The sequence below is a fragment of the Ranitomeya imitator genome, chromosome 6 (genome assembly GCF_032444005.1).
Source record: "Ranitomeya imitator isolate aRanImi1 chromosome 6, aRanImi1.pri, whole genome shotgun sequence".
NCBI lineage: Eukaryota > Metazoa > Chordata > Amphibia > Anura > Dendrobatidae > Ranitomeya > Ranitomeya imitator.
This window is the reverse complement of record NC_091287.1, coordinates 92,470,800-92,493,353: the sequence shown is the minus strand read 5'-3', so window position 1 is coordinate 92,493,353 and position 22,554 is coordinate 92,470,800. Positions and strand designations below refer to the sequence as shown.

At 43.6% G+C, this 22,554-nt stretch overlaps 1 protein-coding gene across 1 annotated transcript in view; it reads right to left on the bottom strand.

Moving 5' to 3' along the window:
* Positions 1-22,554, bottom strand: part of TAX1BP1 (Tax1 binding protein 1) — a 152,095-nt gene that overhangs the window by 110,457 nt on the left and 19,084 nt on the right. The window contains exon 2 of the mRNA XM_069729916.1: positions 17,123-17,306. Coding sequence (XP_069586017.1) covers positions 17,123-17,299 — 177 coding nt within the window. The 5' untranslated portion in view covers positions 17,300-17,306. The remainder of the gene's footprint in view (positions 1-17,122; positions 17,307-22,554) is intronic.

Sequence of the window (22,554 nt, the reverse complement as noted above, 5' to 3'; positions counted from 1 at the left end):
GGCGATCGCAACCCGGGGGTCGGTAAAAACCGACCCGAATCATGTTCTCTGGGGTCTCAGCTACCCCCGGCAGCCGAGACCCCAGAGAAATTCTGACTCCGTGGGGATACACTTTCCACAGCGCCGTTAATTTAACGGCGCTGTGGTCTAAGTACCCTTAACTGACGACGTTAAAAAAGACGTATCGGCGGTCATTAATGGGTGTAAAAAAAAAAAAAAAAAAAACATGGTATGACGGAAAAATTAAAAAAACACAACTATGAACTATGGGTATCGGAAGAAAAGGGATGAAAAAAAAGAAAGTGCAAAGATGAAATGGTTAAAGGAAGAAGAAATGCAGACGTAATATACAGCATTTCGCTTATAGTCACATACTGCAAGTAGTTGTCAGGTGAAAACACATTTACAGGGCATTTCATAAGTTTCACAAATTCTCATGAAAAAAATTTGCAGCGCATTCTGCATTGAACTACTGTACCCAATTTATTATATATTTTAGGAGTCAGTCCACCAAAATAGACACAGATTCCACAGCCCTAGGGCACATGCTCAACCGCTGTTCCATTCATTCCCTCTGGAGAACTGAACTCAGCTTTTACCAGCAGCCTCAGAGTCTGACCGAAGCAGCGCAAAAGGCGTCTGACCGAAGCAGCGCAAAAGGCGTCAGATATGACGAAAGCAGCACAAAAGGCACCTAACCGCAGCAGTGCAAAAGTCGTCTTATCTGCAGCTCCATTTTGTAACAGATGTAAAAGTGCCCCATTCTGCCAATAAGTGCAGTACTCCGAGCTCGGATGCCTATCGATCTGCAAAATATCTCCTATTGACACGACTTTGTTGTCGGGTGTCTCGGGGACCAGGGGCTCCTTCCCTGTCCCTAACGATAGGGGTGCCCTAGCTCACCCTGTTCCCCGGATTACTTGTGAAGACGCCGGGGCCATGTACCTTAGATGCTGAATCTGCCCTCAGACTGTACCCTGCTCCCACCCAGGTAAGAGAGGAGTAGTAGTGTATCGTAATACACCAACTAGACTAACAAGGTAATACCAACAGTGATAAAGGAAAATATCAATCATACAATATACTAATACAAACAACAGAGATAAACACCGAGGAGTGGAGGATGGAGTAAAACCAAATGTAGGAGAAGGAAGGGAATTAGCACACAACCAAAACCTAGCAAGTGTCTCAGATAAATCCAAAATCCTTCTCAAACAACAAACCACCATCTTCTAATCATGCAGCATGACGCTAGCTCTGGCAATGAGTGCTTGCCAAAGGCCAGACTATATAGGAAAGGGGATTGGCTAACAGTGAACAGCTGAGAGACTTAATGCAGGAAAACTTCCAAGAGCTCTGGACTGAGCAGATTAACCCCTGCACTGCTAAAAGAAACCTGCACCATTTAACATGAAGGTGAAGTGCTTCTAAACAATGCAGGAGTAGGAGTAATCAGACACTGCGGTCTTGTGGCTCCTTTCTGTTGTGACCTGTTACACCTATTCTTTCAATAGATGATAATCTTTTACTACCTGAATATCAACTTTAAGGACATAGCCAGGACATGGACCACAAAAATCCTTTTCTGAAACAGGGCAAAGAAGGGTGGGCCAAAATTACTCATTTCATTTAATAAAAGATCAGTTTTGCTGGACTTGGAGTAACTTTCAGGAATACCTTCAAAGTAATGGTATAGAAACAGCAAGCCTCTCTGAGATGGGGCGACGTTTTCCATGTCTTAACCATTTTAATTATTAGGGAAAAAAAAAAAAAAAAAAGACATGCCGAGCTGTGTAATACCAATTACAAGATATCTCCAGCCATGCAATTCATTTGCGTTACAGTACAAGCTAACAGTAGCCTTTCTTCCTGTAATTTACTGCTCCCCTCGGGCTATCTCCCAGCTAAATGAACACATACCTCCTTTCTTTGGCAACACTGCTAAATAACTCCATCGATACCAGTGAAAGAAAAAAAAAAAAAAGAATTACAATAAACCAGCAGCCGGTCTGGCATGGGAAATCCTAATCAAGAATCAGATCTCCAAACCTGTAACGTTTAATAAGGCCAAAATATTACAGCAACTAAAACTACAGGCTGAGCTACACCGCAACTGGGATTTGCTTTTCTACGATCGATACAGCTACAAAAGTCAAAAGTTAGAAGCATGTGCTATACCATCGCTTTCTTTAGGGACTGTATCTAGATTTTATTTTTTACTCAATACCGTACTTTTCTTCTAATGTGTCTTTCTCTAGATGCTAAGCTTCTGTTAACACCATTCACAGATACTCTACACAGCCACATGGACCAAAGACAACAATAGACCGGTTCAGACTCATTGACGTCTATAGAATGCTCTGAGCGTGCTCTGTGATCTGCACAGAGGGCATAGGCATCGTGAGCGGTGTCTACTGCCAATAATGGTTCCGGTGATACCTACATATGGGTGTTACCATTCACTGCAATCTTGACTGTAATGATAATGTTGTGACTGCTGAAAAGTGATTTCTACAAAACAGCCTATTCTGAATCTCAAGCGTCAGAGTTAAATGGAATCTGTCAGTAGGATCAACCCTCCTAACTGTGCTGTAACTAGACTTCAATGGGCTCTGATGCTAAATTTAGGCCAGGGCCCCCACCTGTATGTTTGTCAGATGAATGGGATCTTCTAGCGTTTCAGATCCTGTAACACCCCATGTAACTTTATCCCCAAACCTGGGCCCTTCCTGTAATAATATCCCCACCCTACATCCCTTCTAAATCTAATTTCCCCCATCCTGCGCCCCTTCCTGGTTTAATGTCCTCCATCATGGGACTTTTCCTGTTATAATGTCCCCCAACCCAGGAATGTCCTCGATCCTGGGCCCGTTCCTCCTAAAAGGTCTAACTTTCCTGGTATAATGTCCATCATCCTGGCATGTCCTCCATTCTAGGCCTTTTCCAGGTATAATGTCGCTGATATAATGTGCGCTATTCTGGGCCCCTTCCTGGTATGTCGTCTCCCTTTCATCTTTGGTCCCTTCCAGTAATAAACGATTCTTCTTTCCTTCCTCCACTCCTACAACGTGTGGCAGACTCTTCAATAGCCAGCACAGAAGACAGCAAACAACATCAGCGTGCAAGCGACCGGAAGCATAACGTCACTGCCATGCACCGTAGTACGCCAACATCAGCTGCTGTTGTGTACCACTGCTCTCTGCACAACAATACATTTCAGCTGAATGTGCTTCATCAGAGACACATCCAGTTGAAATACCTGCTGGCGTCTGAAGATTATCTTTTAACACGGGCGATAATTACAGCATGTCTTCTATATCGGCATGCAAATCTTTGGAGGCTGAATAATACCTTGATATCTGCGATACGATGCCTTATTTCAGGGAAATCAAAAATTTTTCTTGTAAGTAACGGAGCTCTTCAGGACTATGGGCCAGTGCTTATCTATATATATAATTGTCTAAGGGTTTTTCTGTCTGTCTGTCTGTCTGTCCTGGAAATCCCTGCTCTCTGATTGGTCGAGGCCGCAAGGCCTCGACCAATCAGAGACCGGCACAGCATCGACGTAGAAATCCCGCGTCTGATTGGTCGAGGCCGCCAGGCCTCGACCAATCAGCAACGGGCACAGCGACGATGATGTCATAAAGGACGTAGACATCCTGCGTCTCTGATTGGTCGAGGCCGCCAGGCCTCGACCAATCAGCAACGGGCACAGCGACGATGTCATAATGGTTGCCATGGCGACGATGATGTCATAAAGGTTGCCTCGACCAATCAGCAACGGGCACAGTCTGCCGCGAATTATGGAATCATCATTGTCCATATATTACAGGGACATGCATATTCTAGAATACCCGATGCGTTAGAATCTGGCCACAATCTAGTATATATATAATTGTCTAAGGGGTTTTCCGTCTGTCTGTCTAGGAAATCCCACGTCTCTGATTGGTCGAGGCCGCCAGGCCTCGACCAATCAGCGACGGGCACAGTGACGATGATGTCATAAAGGACGTAGACATCCCGCGTCTCTGGTCGAGGCCTGGCGGCACAGCGACGATGATATCATAACGGTTGCCATGGCGACGATTATGTCATAAAGGTTGCATCAACCAATCAGCGACGGGCACAGTCTGCCGCGAATTCTGGAATCATCATTGTCCATATACTACGGGGACATGCATATTCTAGAATACCCGATGCGTTAGAATCGGGCCACAATCTAGTTTTTAATAAAAGGGGGATGTTATTTGTGTGATATGATGGCTGTTCTTTGCTATCCTGATCTCAGAGCGGTGTGTGATTATACCTGACATCTGCAGGTTCCTCTCAGCTTCAATCTCAGAGGCAGACAGGGCAGCAAGACAGCAGAACTGTGAGAGCTGCAGAAAGTGTGTTTGTTAAAAGACAAAGTTCAGTTCTACTGTTCTGTGTTAGTTACTGGTCTCCCACTGGTAATGTCGACTATTATTTAAAATAAGCTTCTTCTCTTCTTTAGTAGCCGCTATATTGCAATAAAATGCAATAACGGGCGATCAAAAGACCACATACCAAAATGGTATCAATACAAAGGTCAGCTCTATGCACAAAAAATAAGCCCTCACCCAGAACCAGATCACGAAAAATGAAGATGCTACAGGTCTCAGAAAATGGCGCAATTTTTTTTTTTTGCTTTAACAAATTTCGGAATTTTTTTTTCACCACTTAAAAAAGAACCTATACATGTTTGGTGCCTGTGAAAAAAAAAAAAAACTTGACTTTTTTTTTTTTTTTTCCCCCAATTTGACCACATTTGGAATTTTGTTCCCATTTCCCAGTACATGATATGTTAAAATCAATGGTATTCAAAAATACAACTTGTTCTGCAAAAAAAAAAATAAAAAATAAGCTCACACATGGCCATATTGACTAAAAACTAAAAAACTTTGAATGATGCCTAGTCAATTTAAAGGGAACCTGTCACCCCGTTTTTTGAGATTGAGATATAAATACTGTTAAATAGGGCCTGTGCTGTGCGTTACTATGGTGTATGTAGTGTACCCTGATTCCCCATGTATGCCGAGAAATACATTACCAAAGTCGGCGTTTTCGCCTGTCAATCAGGCTGGTCTGGTCAGGTGGGCGTGTTCACAGCGTTCTTTTCTTCCCCAGGTTTCCGTTGGTGGCGTAGTGGTGTGCGCATGTCCAAGGTCCGGATTCCCTGTGCCCACGTGAAGACACAGCGCGCGATCTGCGCTGTCATTCCTTTCATTGGTGCGGGCGGCCATCTTCCTGGGGCCGCGCGTGCGCAGATGTAGTGCTCTGCTGCACGGGGCTTCAGGAAAATGGCCGCGGGATGCCGCGCGTGCGCAGAAGAGATCGCGGCGGCCATTTTCCCAAAGCCGAGATGCAAACTCGGCTTTGGGAAAATGGCCGCCGCGATCTCTTCTGCGCACGCGCGGCATCCCGCGGCCATTTTCCTGAAGCCCCGTGCAGCAGAGCACTACATCTGCGCACGCGCGGCCCCAGGAAGATGGCCGCCCGCACCGATGAAAGGAATGACAGCGCAGATCGCGCGCTGTGTCTTCACGTGGGCACAGGGAATCCGGACCTTGACATGCGCACACCACTACGCCACCAACGGAAACCTGGGGAAGAAAAGAACGCTGTTAACACGCCCACCTGACCAGACCAGCCTGATTGACAGGCGAAAACGCCGACTTTGGTAATGTATTTCTCGGCATACATGGGGAATCAGGGTACACTACATACACCATATTAACGCACAGCACAGGCCCTATTTAACAGTATTTATATCTCAATCTCAAAAAACGGGGTGACAGGTTCCCTTTAACTATAACAATAATGTTCAATATAACAAGTAGAAAGCCAATGTCATGTTAAACTGTGCACAATAGCAAGCTTAATATCCAAATTAAAACCGCTACCAGCCGTATCTACCGTATATACTCGAGTATAAGCCGACCCGAGTATAAGCCGACCCCCCCTAATTTTGCCACAAAAAACTGGGAAAACTTATTGACTCGAGTATAAGCCTAGGGTAGGAAATGCAGCAGCTACCGGTGAATTTCAAAAATAAAAATAGATGCTCCATGCCGTTCATTATTGCCCCATAAGATGCTCCATATAAAGCTGTGCCATATATAATGCTCCATACTGTTCATTATTGCCCCATAGATGTGCCATATAAAGCTGTGCCATATATAATGCTCCATACTGTTCATTATTGCCCCATAGATGTGCCATATAAAGCTGTGCCATATATAGTGCTCTGCACCGTTCAATATTGCCCCATAGATGTGCCATATAGTGCTCTGCACCGTTCATTACTGCCCCATAGCTGTGCCATATAGTGCTCTGCACCGTTCATTACTGCCCCATAGCTGTGCCATATAGTGCTCTGCACCGTTCAGTATTGCCCCATAGCTGTGCCATATAGTGCTCTGCACCGTTCAGTATTGCCCCATAGCTGCCATATAGTGCTCTGCACCGTTCAGTATTGCCCCATAGCTGCCATATAGTGCTCTGCACCGTTCAGTATTGCCCCATAGCTGCCATATAGTGCTCTGCACCGTTCAGTATTGCCCCATAGCTGCCATATAGTGCTTTGCACCGTTCAGTATTGCCCCATAGCTGCCATATAGTGCTCTGCGCCGTTCAGTATTGCCCCATAGCTGCCATATAGTGCTCTGTGCCGTTCAGTATTGCCCCATAGCTGCCATATAGTGCTCTGCGCCGTTCAGTATTGCCCCATAGCTGTGCCATAGAAAGCTGTGCCATTGCTGCTGCTGCAATAAAAAAAAAAAAGCCATACTCACCTCTCTTGCTTGCAGCTCCCAGCGTCTCGTCCCGGCGTCTCTCCGCACTGACTGATCAGGCAGAGGGCGCCGCGCACACTATATGCGTCATCGCGCCCTCTGACCTGAACAGTCAGAGCGGAGTGACGCCGGGAAGATGGAGCGGCGCCCGGCGGCTGGAACAGGTGAATATTACATACTTACCTAGTCCTGGCGGTCCTGACGCTCCCTCTGCCTGTCACATGGTCTTCGGTGCCGCAGCCTCTTCCTCTATCAGCGGTCACCGGCACCGCCGATTAGAGAAATGAATATGCGGCTCCACCCCTATGGGAGGTGGAGCCGCGTATTCATTTCTCTAATGAGCGGTCCCACGTGACCGCTGAAGAGGGGAAGAGCTGCAGCACCGAAAACCGTGGGACGGCAGGGGGAGCGCCAGGACCGCCAGGACTAGGTGAGTATGCCTCAGCGCCCTCTCCCCCTCACCCGCCGACCCCACCGCTACCGTGACTCGAGTATAAGCCGAGAGGGGCACTTTCAGCCCAAAATTTTGGGCTGAAAATCTCGGCTTATACTCGAGTATATACGGTAGTTAATCCCACACACTGTACTGCAAACTGCTCATATAGTTGTCCCTAAATGATGAGCAACCAACTCCAATGAATACATTCACATCACAAGAAATCTATATAAACCGCGCAGACAAACTTGTGTATTGCCATAAATCTCAAGGCTAATGGCGGTGCACTGCGTTACAAATGGCTTGTGACAAGACCAGGCAACAAAAAAATACCTTGTACAACGAAATCAACAACAGCAGAAGACCGATCACCTGTTGGAGAAAAATAAAGAAAATGCAGCTACAGCGGCGACTGACCTGCTGAGTACCTGTTCCTTGTTCTTCTGCTGGGGCTGCAGATGGCGATGGGTAAACGGAGCTTCAAGAGATCAAGAGGTACGTGCAGAGCCTGGGGAGCCCCGGCCGGTGGCGTCCCTGGTTGCATGGCAATAGAAAAAATGGCCAACAGAGGCTGGCCAGCATGTGATGTCACAGCACTACGGAGTCCACGAATGGCAAAAAGAGTTACCAACGCGTTTCGGGGAATACACGGTTCCCCTTCAGGGTATAGTTTGGCACACCAACAGTCGCCGCCCAGCATGTACAAAAAAAAAAAAAAAAAAAAATTTCCTTCACCTGATCCATTAATGTTAGCTAAAAAATGTATCTTTATTTCTATGACAATCTTTATTAATTATGAGTATTAAAAAGACCTCATCAATAAAAACATTTTTACTACACTAACTTTTTTACTTTTTCTATTTTTTATTAATAAATAAATCAGTGAAGAGACACTAAAACCACATACTTAATATTCCCTAACCTACCTTAAGTGTACAGGTCAGGTACCTTCATCTGTTATGAAGAGTAAAAAATCCTTTCTCATAAAAATTATATATATATATATATATATATATATATATATATATATATATATATATATATATATATATATATATATATATATATATATATATATATATATATATATATATATATATATATATATATATATATATATATCCCGGCGTTGCCTGGGCATAGTAAATATCTGTGGTTAGTTATAGCACCTCACTTCTCTTATTTTCCCAATCACATCTCATTTTCTCCCTCACACCTCTCATTTTCTCCCTCGCTCCTCTCATTCCCCCCTAACACTTGTCATTTCAACCTCACATCTGTCATTTTCTGATCACTCCACTATTTTTCCTCACTCCTCATTTTGCACTCACACCTTTTCATTTTCACCTCACACCTCTCATTTTCACCTCATCACCTCAGTATATACATGTTTGTCATCTCCCTTATATATAGTATACATCTGTATGTCATCTCCCCTGTATATAGTATATACCTGCTGTGTGTCATCTCCCCTATATATAGTATATACCTAAATGTCATCTCCTTCTATATATAGTATATACCTGTATGTCATCTCCTCCTGTATATAGTATATATCTGTGTCATCTCCCCTGTATATAGTATATATCTGTGTGTCATCTCCTCCTGTATTTAGTATATACCTGCATGTCATCTTCTATATATAGCATATACCTGTATGTCATCTCCTCCTGTATATAGTATATACCTGTAGGTCATCTGCTCCTGTATATAGTATATACCTGTGTGTCATCTCCTCCTGTATATAGTATATACCTGTATGTCATCTCCTCCTCTATATAGTATATACCTGTGTGTCATCTCCCCTGTATATAGTATATACCTGTGTGTCATCTCCTCCTGTATTAGACCTTGTTCACATGTTATTTGCTCAGTATTTTTACCTCAGTATTTGTAAGCTAAATTGGCAGCCTGATAAATCCCCAGCCAACAGGAAGCCCTCCCCCTGGCAGTATATATTAGCTCACACATACACATAATAGACAGGTCATGTGACTGACAGCTGCCGTATTTCCTATATGGTACATTTATTGTAGTTTGTCTGCTTATTATTCAGATTTTTATTTTTGAAGGATAATACCAGACTTGTGTGTGTTTTAGGGCGAGTTTCGTTTGTCAAGTTGTGTGTGTTGAGTTGCGTGTGGCGATGCATGTAGCGACTTTTGTGAGATGAGTTTTGTGTGGCAACATGCGTGTAGCAACTTTTTGTGTGTCGAGTTGCATGTGACAGGTTGGTGTAGCAAGTTGTGTGCAGCAAGTTTTGCGCATGGCGAGTTTTGCGCGTGGCGAGTTTTATGTGTGGTGCCTTTTGAGTATGTGCAAGTTTTGTGTGAGGCAACTTTTGCATGTGTTGCAACTTTTGTGCATGTGGCAATTTTTCCGCGTGTGCAAGTTTTGCGTGTGGCGAGTTTTCCATGAGGTGAGTTTTGCACTTGTGGCGAGTTTTGCAAGAGCCTAGTTTTTGCATGTGGCGAGTTCTGCGCGTGGCGAGTTTTGAGCGGCGACTTTTGTGTTTCGACATTTATGTGGCGAGGTTGGTGTATTTGTGGTGAAATGTGTGCTGAGGGTAATATGTGTTCAAATACGTGGTAGTGTGTGGCGCATTTTGTGTGTGTGTTCATATCCCCGTGTGTGGTGAGTATCCCATGTCGGGGCCCCACCTTAGCAACTGTACGGTATATACTCTTTGGCGCCATGGCTCTCATTCTTTAAGTCCCCCTTGTTCACATCTGGCAGCTGTCAATTTGCCTCCTACACATTTCCTTTCATTTTTTCCCAATATGTAGATAGGGGCAAACTTGTTTGGTGAATTGGAAAGCGCGGGGTTAAAATTTCACCTCACAACATAGCCTATGACGCTCTCGGGGTCCAGACGTGTGACTGTGCAAAATTTGTGGCTGTAGCTGCGACGGTGCAGATGCCAATCCCGTATATATATATATATATATATATATATATATATATATATATATATATATATATATATATATATATATATATATATATATATATATATACATATATACACATACACACACACACACATACATACTAGATTGTGGCCCGATTCTAACGCATCGGGTATTCTAGAATATGCATGTCCCCGTAGTATATGGACAATGATGATTCCAGAATTCGCGGCACACTGTGACCGTTGCTGATTGGTCGAGGCAACCTTTATGACATCATCGTCGCCATGGCAACCATTATGACATCTACGTCGATACTGTGCCCGTCGCTGAATCAGACGCGAGATTTCTACATCCTTTATGACATCATCGTCGCTGTGCCCGTTGCTGATTGGTCGAGGCCTGGCGGCCTCGACCAGTCAGAGAGCCGGGAATTCCAGGACAGACAGACAGACAGACAGAAAAACCCTTAGGCAATTATATATATAGATATACTAGATTGTGGCCCGATTCTAACGCATCGGGTATCCTAGAATATGCATGTCCCCGTAGTATATGGACAATGATAATTCCAGAATTCGCGGCAGATTGTGCCCGTCGCTGATTGGTCGAGGCAACCTTTATGACATCATCGTCGCCATGGCAACCATTATGACATCTACGTCGATACTGTGCCCGTCGCTGAATCAGAAACGTGGGATTTCTACTTCCTTTAGGACATCATCGTCGCTGTGCCCGTCTCTGATTGGTCGAGGCCGCCAGGCATCGGGTATTCAAGAATATGCATGTCCCCGTAGTATATGGACAACGATGATTCCAGAATTCGCGGCAGACTGTGCCCGTCGCTGATTGGTCGAGGCAACCTTTATGACATCATCGTCGCCATGGCAACCATTATGACATCTACGTCGATACTGTGCCCGTCGCTGAATCAGAAACGTGACATGTCTACGTCCTTTATGACACCATCGTCACTGTGCCCGTCTCTGATTGGTCGAGGCCGCCAGGCATCGGGTATTCTAGAATATGCATGTCCCCGTAGTATATGGACAATGATGATTCCAGAATTCGCGGCAGACTGTGCCCGTCGCTGATTGGTCGAGGCAACCTTTATGACATCTACGTCGATACTGTGCCCGTCGCTGAATCAGAAACGTGACATGTCTACGTCCTTTATGACACCATCGTCACTGTGCCCGTTGCTGATTGGTCGAGGCCGCCAGGCGGGACTTCCAGGACAGTCAGACGGAAAATCCCTTAGACAAATTATTATATATATATATATATATATATATATATATATATATATATATATATATATATATATATATATATATATATACATATACATATACACACCGTATATACTCGAGTATAAGCCGACCCGAGTATAAGCCGACCCCCCTAATTTTGCCACAAAAAACTGGGAAAACTTGTTGACTCGAGTATAAGCCTAGGGTAGAAAATGCAGCATTTACCGGTGAATTTCAAAAATAAAAATAGATGCTCCATACCGTTCATTATTGCCCCATAGATGCTCCATATACAACTGTGCTATATAGAATGCTCTGCACCGTTGATTATGGCCCCATAGATGCTCCTTATAATGCTGTGCCATATATGCTCTGCACCTTTGATTATGGCCCCATAGGTGCTCCTTATAATGCTGTGCCCCATATATGCTCTGCACCTTTATGGCCCCATAGGTGCTCCTTATAATGCTGTGCCCCATATATGCTCTGCACCTTTATGGCCCCATAGGTGCTCCTTAGAATGCTGTGCCCCTTATATGCTCTGCACCTTTATGGCCCCATAGGTGCTCCTTAGAATGCTGTGCCCCATATATGCTCTGCACCTTTATGGCCCCATAGGTGCTCCTTACAATGCTGTGCCCCTTATATGCTCTGCACCTTTATGGCCCCATAGGTGCTCCTTATAATGCTGTGCCCCATATATGCTCTGCACCTTTATGGCCCCATAGGTGCTCCTTAGAATGCTGTGCCCCTTATATGCTCTGCACCTTTATGGCCCCATAGGTGCTCCTTAGAATGCTGTGCCCCATATATGCTCTGCACCTTTATGGCCCCATAGGTGCTCCTTATAATGCTGTGCCCCATATATGCTCTGCACCTTTATGGCCCCATAGGTGCTCCTTAGAATGCTGTGCCCCTTATATGCTCTGCACCTTTATGGCCCCATAGGTGCTCCTTAGAATGCTGTGCCCCATATATGCTCTGCACCTTTATGGCCCCATAGGTGCTCCTTACAATGCTGTGCCCCTTATATGCTCTGCACCTTTATGGCCCCATAGGTGCTCCTTATAATGCTGTGCCATATATGCTCTGCACCTTTATGGCCCCATAGGTGCTCCTTAGAATGCTGTGCCCCTTATATGCTCTGCACCTTTATGGCCCCATAGGTGCTCCTTAGAATGCTGTGCCCCTTATATGCTCTGCACCTTTATGGCCCCATAGGTGCTCCTTAGAATGCTGCTGGTGCTGCCATAAAAAAAAAAAAAATCACATACTCACCTCTCTTCTCAGGACGCCGGCGCTTTCAATAATTACCTGCTCCTCTGCGGCTCCGTCTCCAGCACTGACGCTCAGCAGAGGGCGCGCACTGACTACATCACAGCGCCCTCTAACCTGAGCGTCATTGCTAGAGGACGCTGCAGACGGAGCCGGAGCGAGGAGCAGGTAATTATAGCGCTGCGCTCCCCTTACCTGCTGCGGCGCGGTCCCTGCAGTCCCTGGCTTCTCCGGCGCTGCAGCTTCTTCCTGTAATTGAGCGGTCACATGGCACCGATCATTTACAGCAATGAATATGCGGCTCCTCCCCTATGGGGGTGGAGCTGCCTATTCATTTCTGTAATGAGCGGTGCCATGTGACCGCTCAGTGCAGGAAGAATCTGCAGCGCCGGAGAAGCCAGGGACTGCGCTGGGAGCAGGTAAGTATGACTACACAGCCCCCGCTCCCCCTCCCCTGCTGACACCCGGGTATATGACTCGCGTATAAGCCGAGAGGGGGACTTTCAGCCCAAAAAAATGGGCTGAAAATCTCGGCTTATACTCGAGTATATACGGTATATATATATATATATATATATATATATATATATATATATATATATATATATATACACACACACACACATACTCATAGCATCATAACATCATCTAGAAAGTTTTTTATTTTATTTATTTCTTTATTTCTAAAACGTCCTTATGAATAGATACTTCAAATCCAATCGCACTAAATGAAGTAATAAAAGGTGCATAAAACCATGAGGCTTGGTTGAACCATTAAAAGGCATATACCGTAGTTCCAAGTCAAGATTTAAACCATTTGGTGCTAAACTATTAAGTAAAAATATCCACGTGGATTCTGCCCGCGACATCTGATTGATATAATTCCCTCCACGCCATTGGTTGTGGGACTCTTTGAAATGCCTAGATAGCGGATGGGGTAAAAAAAACTTTTTTAATATTATTCAGATGTTCGCCTATTCTTTTCTAATTTTTTCTCCAACAGGTGATCGGTCTTCTGCTGTTGTTGATTTCGTTGTACAAGGTATTTTTTTGTTGCCTGGTCCTGTCACAAGCCATTTGTAACACACTGCACCGCCATTAGCCTTGAGATTTATGGCAGTACACAAGTTTGTCTGCACGTCTTATATAGATTTCTTGCGATGTGAATGTATTCATTGGAGTTGGTTGCTCATCATTTAGGGACAGCTATATGAGCAGATTGCAGTACAGTGTGTGGGATTAACAAGATACGGCTGGTAGCGGTTTTAATTTGGATATTAAGCTTGCTATTGTGCACAGATTAACATGACATTGGCTTTCTACTTGTTATATTGAACATTGTTATAGTTAAATTATTGATTAGGCATCATTCAACGTTATATATTCATTAGGTGACCATTATAAGGATTAGCGCAGCAAACCATTTGATTTTAGTATTTAGTATTTTGTATATGGGATTTTTCACACAGGATCCCGAGTGTTGCCAGCAGCTGTACATCCTATTTATTTATTTTTTTTATCAAAATCATTTTTTAGGTTTCCCTCATCATTGAGGGCACTGGTGTAATTCATATATACTAAAAACTTAAAAAGTTATGGCTCTGGGAAGAAGGGGAGCAAAAAAACAAAAAACAAAAACAGAAATTGAAAAACTGAAATACCCCTGGTCGTTAAGGGGTTAAACTTCAAGATTTATTTTTAAATACACAATGAAGTGGACAATAGCAACTACAGTACCTAAAATAGAAAACATATACATATTATATATGCAGTGCCTTCAAGAAGTATTCATACCCAGTGAACTTTTCCACTTTTTTTCATGTGACACCCACAGATTTAAATGTATTTTATTGGGATTTTATGTGATATACCAACAAGAAGTAGCAAGTATTTGTGAAGTGTAAAGGAAATGATACATGGTTTTCTTAATTTAAAAATATGATTTTGAAAATTGTGATGCTCATTTGTATTCAGCCTCCTGTAGTTCCATACCCCCAAGTAAAATCATGGGTGACTAATTGCCTCTAGAAGTCACATTAATAGTAAATGGAGTCCACCTGTGTGCCATTTATTCTCAGTTTAACTACAGCTGCTCTGTGAAAGTTTAAAGTGAACCTGTCACCTGAATTTGGTGGGACAGGTTTGCGGTCATATGAGTGGGGTTTTCGGGTGTTTGATTCACCCTTTCCTTACCCGCTGGCTGCATGCTGGCCGCAATATTGGGTTGAAGTTCATGCTGTGTCCTCCGAAGTACACGCCTGCGCAAGGCGCAAGATTGTCTTGCGCAGGCGTGTACTTCGGAGGACACAGCATGAACCTCAACCCAATATTGCGGCCAGCATGCAGCCAGCGGGTAAGGAAAGGGTGAATCAAACACCCGAAAACCCCGCACCTATGACCGCAAACCTGTCCTGCCAAACTCAGGTGACAGGTTCACTTTAAGAGGAGTGTTTTGTGATATTAGAGATCAAACACCATGATGACAACAAAGGAACACAACAGACAGGTCAAGGATAAAGTTTCGGAGAAGCATAAAGCCGGGTTGGGATATAAAGAAAAAAAAATGCCCAAGCCTTCAATAGCTCATATAGCACTGTCCAATAAATCATCCAAAAAAGGAAGGAGCACAACAACCGCAAATCCACCAAGACTGCTATTTTTTAAAGCAAGCCATAAGAAGTCTTGTTTGCAGTTTGCAAAAATCCATGTAGGGGGACACAGCAAGCATGTGAAAGAAGGTGCTCTAGTCAGAGGAGACCAAAGTAGAACTTGTTTGGGCTAAAAACAAAAAAATAATATATGTGGCGGAAAACTAATACTGGCAAATAAAGCTGCACTCTAACGCTATAGCATCTAAACATGTGCAGCTTTGTTAGTTGTATATGGAGGTGTCTACTCTTTGCTTGCACCTGTTCACATCTCCATTCTGTTTAGAAGCAACGGAAAACAAACAACACATCACCCTGAACGCCAGGCCTGTGGAGTCGGTGTCCAATTTGGTGGAGTCAGTATAAAATGGACAGACTCCGACTCCTAAAGTACAATGCAGGATGTGTTGTAAAAAATTTTCATAAGAATTTGGGAAAGTTATGAAATGTCCTATAAATGTCTGTTCTATTCCTGATCTAAGGATCTCGGCTTTTAGTTGAGATGAATCTGTGCTGCACTTTATGTACATGCTCAGCAGTGACCAGGGCTGTAGAGAAAGAGTCGTGGAGTCAGGTAAAATGAGTAGACTGTTTGGTTTACTGACTCCACAGCCCTGCTGAAAACAACACCCCCACTGTCAAACGTGGTGACAGCATCATTGTATGGGAAGGCTTTTTCATTGCGAAACACGCGTCGGGTGTGGTGGACTCCTGGACCCTCTCTATATTTCTTGGTAAATAGGTGTTCTTATGTATTGAATTAGACATGTATGCGAGATGGTTGTACTCGGATATTGTGCATGTTGCTGTATATGGCACATTTAGCCTTTTTTATTAATACCCTATACATGCATGTTTTTCCTATATTTATCTATTTATTTATTCTAATATACTTATCTCTATTCACTAGTATAGAGTTCATAGCACTGTCTAGTAATATATAAATTGGTGCCATTTTGTGTCTTTTTTCTAAAAACTTTACCACTTATCTGCCTTAGTGAGAGTTATGTTCACACATTGGTAGTTGTATTTTCATTTTCCAGGTTCGTCCATCTTTCTTCTGTGTCTAGTGTTTCTTATCTGTGCCTGTTTTGGCTTTTTATGACCATGTTTGGTCTTGTTTTATCTATTTTTTGTCATGAATAAATATTATTTTCACAATGGTCTTCGTGTGGTACCTCTCTTTGTAGGTGTATTTTTTTTCTCTCAAGTAACACAGAGGGGATATACAACCACTGTGCATGCCAACTCTGAGGTAAAGATGGCGTGCAGAGTGGTGATCGCAATTTTAGATTAACCCCTTTGGTGCTGATTGGCTGAACAATAGTTACTGACCAAACAGCGCCAAAGGGTTTAATCAGGAGAGGTGACGTCGCGATCACCACATCCATTTTGGCTGCTGAGATTGGTGCAGTCAGCACCAATCACCGTATCACCTTGTTTTTTTTTTTCTCTAAACCTTATTGTGACATGGCTGTGATTGGCTGATCAATTCTGACCAGCCAATCACAGCGATCGCCGACATGGGGTGGGGGGGGTGGGGAAGAAACAGACAACCAAGGCGACGTGCAGGGATGGCCATCTTAACACTGCCACCACACGATGCAGCACGGTGACCGGAAATAGCGGCGGCACTTGGCAGGAATGCAGCCCCCGCAGCTGTGTATATATAGGGCGCATGTCATGAAGGGGCAACATTTTTTTTTACTATTACATTCTGTGAATCAGTAATGATTTTATAAGGAGGTGGATATTTTACAGCCCACAAGAAATCACACAGACCTACCTTAAATATCCCAACCCAGTCTTTGGGATGGGGATGGATATACTGAGTCAGGGTGTATTGACACTCCAGAGGAGCGCTAGGAAGGTAACTCTTTGCCACATTCTGGAAGATAACGTGTGCGAAGTTGGACGTCTGCAGGGTGCTATTTGGAGACAGGAGGTCTTGTGGAGTGGACATTGTTAACCTGTAATTGGAGAACAGAGAAAATTATATATGGTATACGCAGAGGTAAACACTTGCACGGGTGTGCGCCTCTAAACAAATCTGGCACGTTACTGCAATGACGTGCAGTTAGTACTGACATATGAAGCGCTCGTCTTCTGCATATATTCAAGCAGAACAGAATTATTTCTCAGCATGTAAACGTCTACATTTACATAAGGTGGTATAGGGAGGTAGAGCGGTGTTTATGGCCAGAGCTTGCATCTTACTTACAGTTAGGGCCAGAAATATTTGGACAGTGACACAAGTTTTGTTATTTTAGCTGTTTACAAAAACATGTTCAGAAATACAATTACATATATAATATGGGCTGAAAGTGCACACTCCCAGCTGCAATATGATAGTTTCCACATCCAAATCGGAGAAAGGGTTTAGGAATCCTAGCTCTGTAATGCATAGCGTCCTCTTTTTCAAGGGACCAAAAGTAATTGGACAATGGACTCTAAGGGCTGCAATTAACTCTGAAGGCGTCTCCCTCGTTAACCTGTAATCAATGAAGTAGTTAAAAGGTCAGGGGTGGATTCCAGGTGTGTGGTTTTGCATTTGGAAGCTGTTGCTGTGAGCAGACAACATGCGGTCAAAGGAACTCTCAATTGAGGTGAAGCAGAACATCCTGAGGCTGAAAAAAAAGAAAAAATCCATCAGAGAGATAGCAGACATGCTTGGAGTAGCAAAATCAACAGTTGGGGACATTCTGAGAAAAAAGGAATTGACTGGTGAGCTTGGGAACTCAAAAAGGCCTGGGCGTCCACGGATGACAACAGTGGTGGATGATCGCCGCATACTTAATTTGGTGAAGAAGAACCCGTTCACAACATCAACTGAAGTCCAGAACACTCTCAGTGAAGTAGGTGTATCTGTCTCTAAGTCAACAGAGAAGAGAAGACTCCATGACAGTAAATACAAAGGGTTCACATCTAGATGCAAACCAATCATCAATACCAAAAATAGACAGGCCAGAGTTAAATTTGCAGAAAAACACCTCAAGAAGCCAGCTCAGTTCTGGAAAAGTATTCTATGGACAGATGAGACAAAGATCAACCTGTACCAGAATGATGGGAAGAAAAAAGTTTGGAGAAGAAAGGGAACGGCACATGATCCAAGGCACACCACATCCTCTGTAAAACATGGTGGAGGCAACGTGATGGCATGGGCATGCATGGCTTTCAATGGCACTGGGTCACTTGTGTTTATTGATGACATAAGAGCAGACAAGAGTAGCCGGATGAATTCTGAAGTGTACCGGGATATACTTTCAGCCCAGATTCAGCCAAATGCTGCAAAGTTGATTGGACGGCGCTTCATAGTACAGATGGACAATGACCCCAAGCATAAATCCAAAGCTACCCAGGAGTTCATGAGTGCCAAAAAGTGGAACATTCTGCAATGGCCAAGTCAATCTCCAGATCTAAACCCAATTGAGCATGCATTTCACTTGCTCAAATCCAGACTTAAGACGGAAAGACCCACAAACAAGCAAGACCTGAAGGCTGCGGCTGTAAAGGCCTGGCAAAGCATTAAGAAGGAGGAAACCCAGCGTTTGGTGATGTCCATGGGTTCCAGACTTAAGGCAGTGATTGCCTCCAAAGGATTTGCAACAAAATAATGAAAATAAAAATATTTTGTTTGGGTTATGTTTATTTGTCCAATTACTTTTGACCTCCTAAAATGTGGAGTGTTTGTAAAGAAATGTGTACAATTCCTACATTTTCTATCAGATATTTTTGTTCAACCCTTCAAATTAAACGTTACAATCTGCACTTGAATTCTGTTGTAGAGGTTTCATTTCAAATCCAATGTGGTGGCATGCAGAGCCCAACTCGCGAAAATTGTGTCACTGTCCAAATATTTCTGGCCCTAACTGTATGGTTGCCATGCCCATCGGACCACTGCCTTATGCAGTATTGATGACCTATCCTAAAAAGGTAGGTGTAGTATTACATGCCCGGAGAACTTATTTAACCTTATTTAAAGGGGTGGTCCAGGACTCAGTTCTTATTCCCTTAGTAACAAAAATTAACAGGCAAATGCCGATCTCTTCCGGCACATAACGGCCAGAGATTGCTTCTGTCGGCGAATCAGCGAGTTCCGACACGGCGACAGAGCAGCAGCATCACATCTGCTCTGTTGATGGGGTGTGACTGCCGGCGTCACGCTGATTGACAGTCAGCTCCCTACTGCCTAATTACAGGGAGCCGGCTGTCAATCAGCATGACACCGGAGGTAACACCCCATCAAAAGTGCACCAGGAAGAAAAAGAGGTGCTTTGTTGACATGGAGCAGTTGAATCGCCATCAAGAGCTGTAAGTGACTGTCTTGAGACGGCGCCGGGTACAACAGGCAGTTAGTCACCTCTTACCAACTACCTGCCTTTTAGGCTAATAGCAAAAAAAAAACTATATAATAGCCCTGGACAACTGCGTTGTGGAATATTCAGCTGGAGAAATTCACCTTTTCTGCTCTCTCTCAACTGTTGTACGTCATATGAGGTCTGCAAGAGAAGCTTCTTGAACCTAAAATGGAAAGAGTTTCCTAGTACTTGCCATCTTATCTCATACTAGATGGTGGCCCGATTCTAACGCATCGGGTATTCTAGAATATGTACAGTATGTATATAGCAGCCACATAGTATATAGCACAGGCCACGATATATTCTTGAATACCCGATGCGTTAATACAGGCCACACAGTATATAACAGTGGCCACGTAGTAATAATAAATAATAATTCTTTTAATTTGAAATTCACTTATTCTTGGGATAACTCCAGTATTAATTTTCTTGATATTACTTTATGTGTTGCAGAGGATGGATCCATTGAGACGGATCTTTATCGCAAGGAGACATTGGTCAATTCTTTACTCCATGCATCCTCGGCACACAACTATTCTGTTATTAAGGCCATCCCAGTTGGTCAATTCTTGAGGAACAGGCGTGTCTGCTCTACTGAGGCCCGCTTTGAGGAGCAGTCCGTGATCCTTGCTGACAGATTTAGGGTCAGGGGGTATAGCCGCCGATGCATTAGGGCAGGCTATGGTAGGGCTAAGCACACTCATAGTTACATAGTTACATAGTTACATAGTTATTAAGGTTGAAGGAAGACTATATGTCCATCTAGTTCAACCCATAGCCTAACCTAACATGTTGATCCAGAGGAAGGCAAAAAAAACCCATGTGCAAAGAGTAAGCTCCACATTGGGGAAAAAAATTCCTTCCCGACTCCACATACGGCAATCAGACTAGTTCCCTGGATCAACGCCCTATCAAGGAATCTAGTGTATATACCCTGTAACATTATACTTTTCCAGAAAGGTATCCAGTCCCCTCTTAAATTTAAGTAATGAATCCCTCATTACAACATCATACGGCAGAGAGTTCCATAGTCTCACTGCTCTTACAGTAAAGAATCCGCGTCTGTTATTATGCTTAAACCTTTTTTCCTCCAACCGCAGAGGATGCCCCCTTGTCCCTGTTTCAGGTCTATGATTAAAAAGATCATCAGAAAGGTCTTTGTACTGTCCCCTCATATATTTATACATTAAAATAAGATCACCCCTTAGTCTTCGTTTTTCCAAACTAAATAGCCCCAAGTGTAATAACCTATCTTGGTATTGCAGACCCCCCAGTCCTCTAATAACCTTGGTCGCTCTTCTCTGCACCCGCTCCAGTTCAGCTATGTCTTTCTTATACACCGGAGACCAGAACTGTGCACGAAAAATCAAATCGAAGAGAGGACTTCCTGAATTAATCTACAAAAATCAAATCGGGCGAATAGTTCGGAAATTAGGTTCATCTCTGCCTCCAACTGCCGCTGGGATCGGATCCGTGAGATTTTGAACAAACATTGGCCAATTTTGCGGACAGATAATGTCCTGGCAACTCATCTACCCCCGTCTCCGCATATGGTGCAACGTAGGGGTAGGAATTTGAAGGATAATTGTTACAAACCACTATGTGGCTAAACAAAACTTTTTTTGCCAGGCCTGTCCCCAAGGTTGGCTGCTTCCCTTGAGGCTCATGTGTCGCGTGCCCCAATATTTTAAGAAGCAAGAGTTTCAAGTCGTCTGATGGTAGCAGGGAATATAAAATTCGAGAATACATGTCATGTAACACCACACATGTGGTGTATTACGCTACTTATCCCTGCTCCCTCATTTATATCGGCTTAACTTCCAGAGAGCTGAAAGTGCGGACACGCGAGCATGTTCACGATATTATTGCCGCAAGGGAGGCAACTGATATTTCTATATTAAAAACTATACCACAACATTTTCGGGCACATCACGGATCTTATCCCAACGGTTTGAAGGTGAGGGGGATTGACAATTCATGGGGGCATCAGTGGTGGCATTCTAAACCAACTCCTAGCTCAATGTGAGTGCAGGTGGATTGTCACCCTTGATACTATTGCCCCTAAAGGATTAAACGAAAAATTGAGTTTCGCCCCCTTCTTATAAGTATCGGGAAATTTGGAAGTTTTAATCCTTATTCCACCACTCCATCGCCCTCTAGAATGTAATATAGTGACAGGTGGTTGCCGTTGGGCACTACCCGTACTGTTACTGATTTACGCTTCGGTCTTCTATTCCTCTACCCTTTATTGAGTTATCCTCAATTCTGATTTTATATTGTTTTTAACCATTGTCTGTTCTCTCTTTTTTATTCTAGTATGGCAGCACTATTTGCATGTCCATGGCCCATTTTTCTGAGATCGCATCTTCTGGTTGCCTTGATTCACGCGTCTATATCTGTATACTTAAATATGGAGGGACGAAAAGGACCCTCTTACCACAAGCATTGCATCTTCGTCTTAATTTTGCACTTTATTATAGTTTGTATGCATTATATTTCATATGCAGTTGTACTGCTTTATTATATACTAGATGGTGGCCCGATTCTAACGCATCGGGTATTCTAGAATATGCATGTCCACGTAGTATATTGCCCAGACACGTAGCATATTGCCCAGCGACGTAGTTCGTATATTGCCCAGCGACATAGTATACTTCCCAGCGACATAGTATACTTCCCAGCGACATAGTATACTTCCCAGCGACATAGTATACTTCCCAGCGACATAGTATACTTCCCAGCGACATAGTATACTTCCCAGCGACATAGTATACAGCACAGAGCCACATAGCATATTGGCCAGTCACGTAGTATATTGCCCAGCCAGATTTGTCACAGGTTAAAAAATAAAAAATAAACA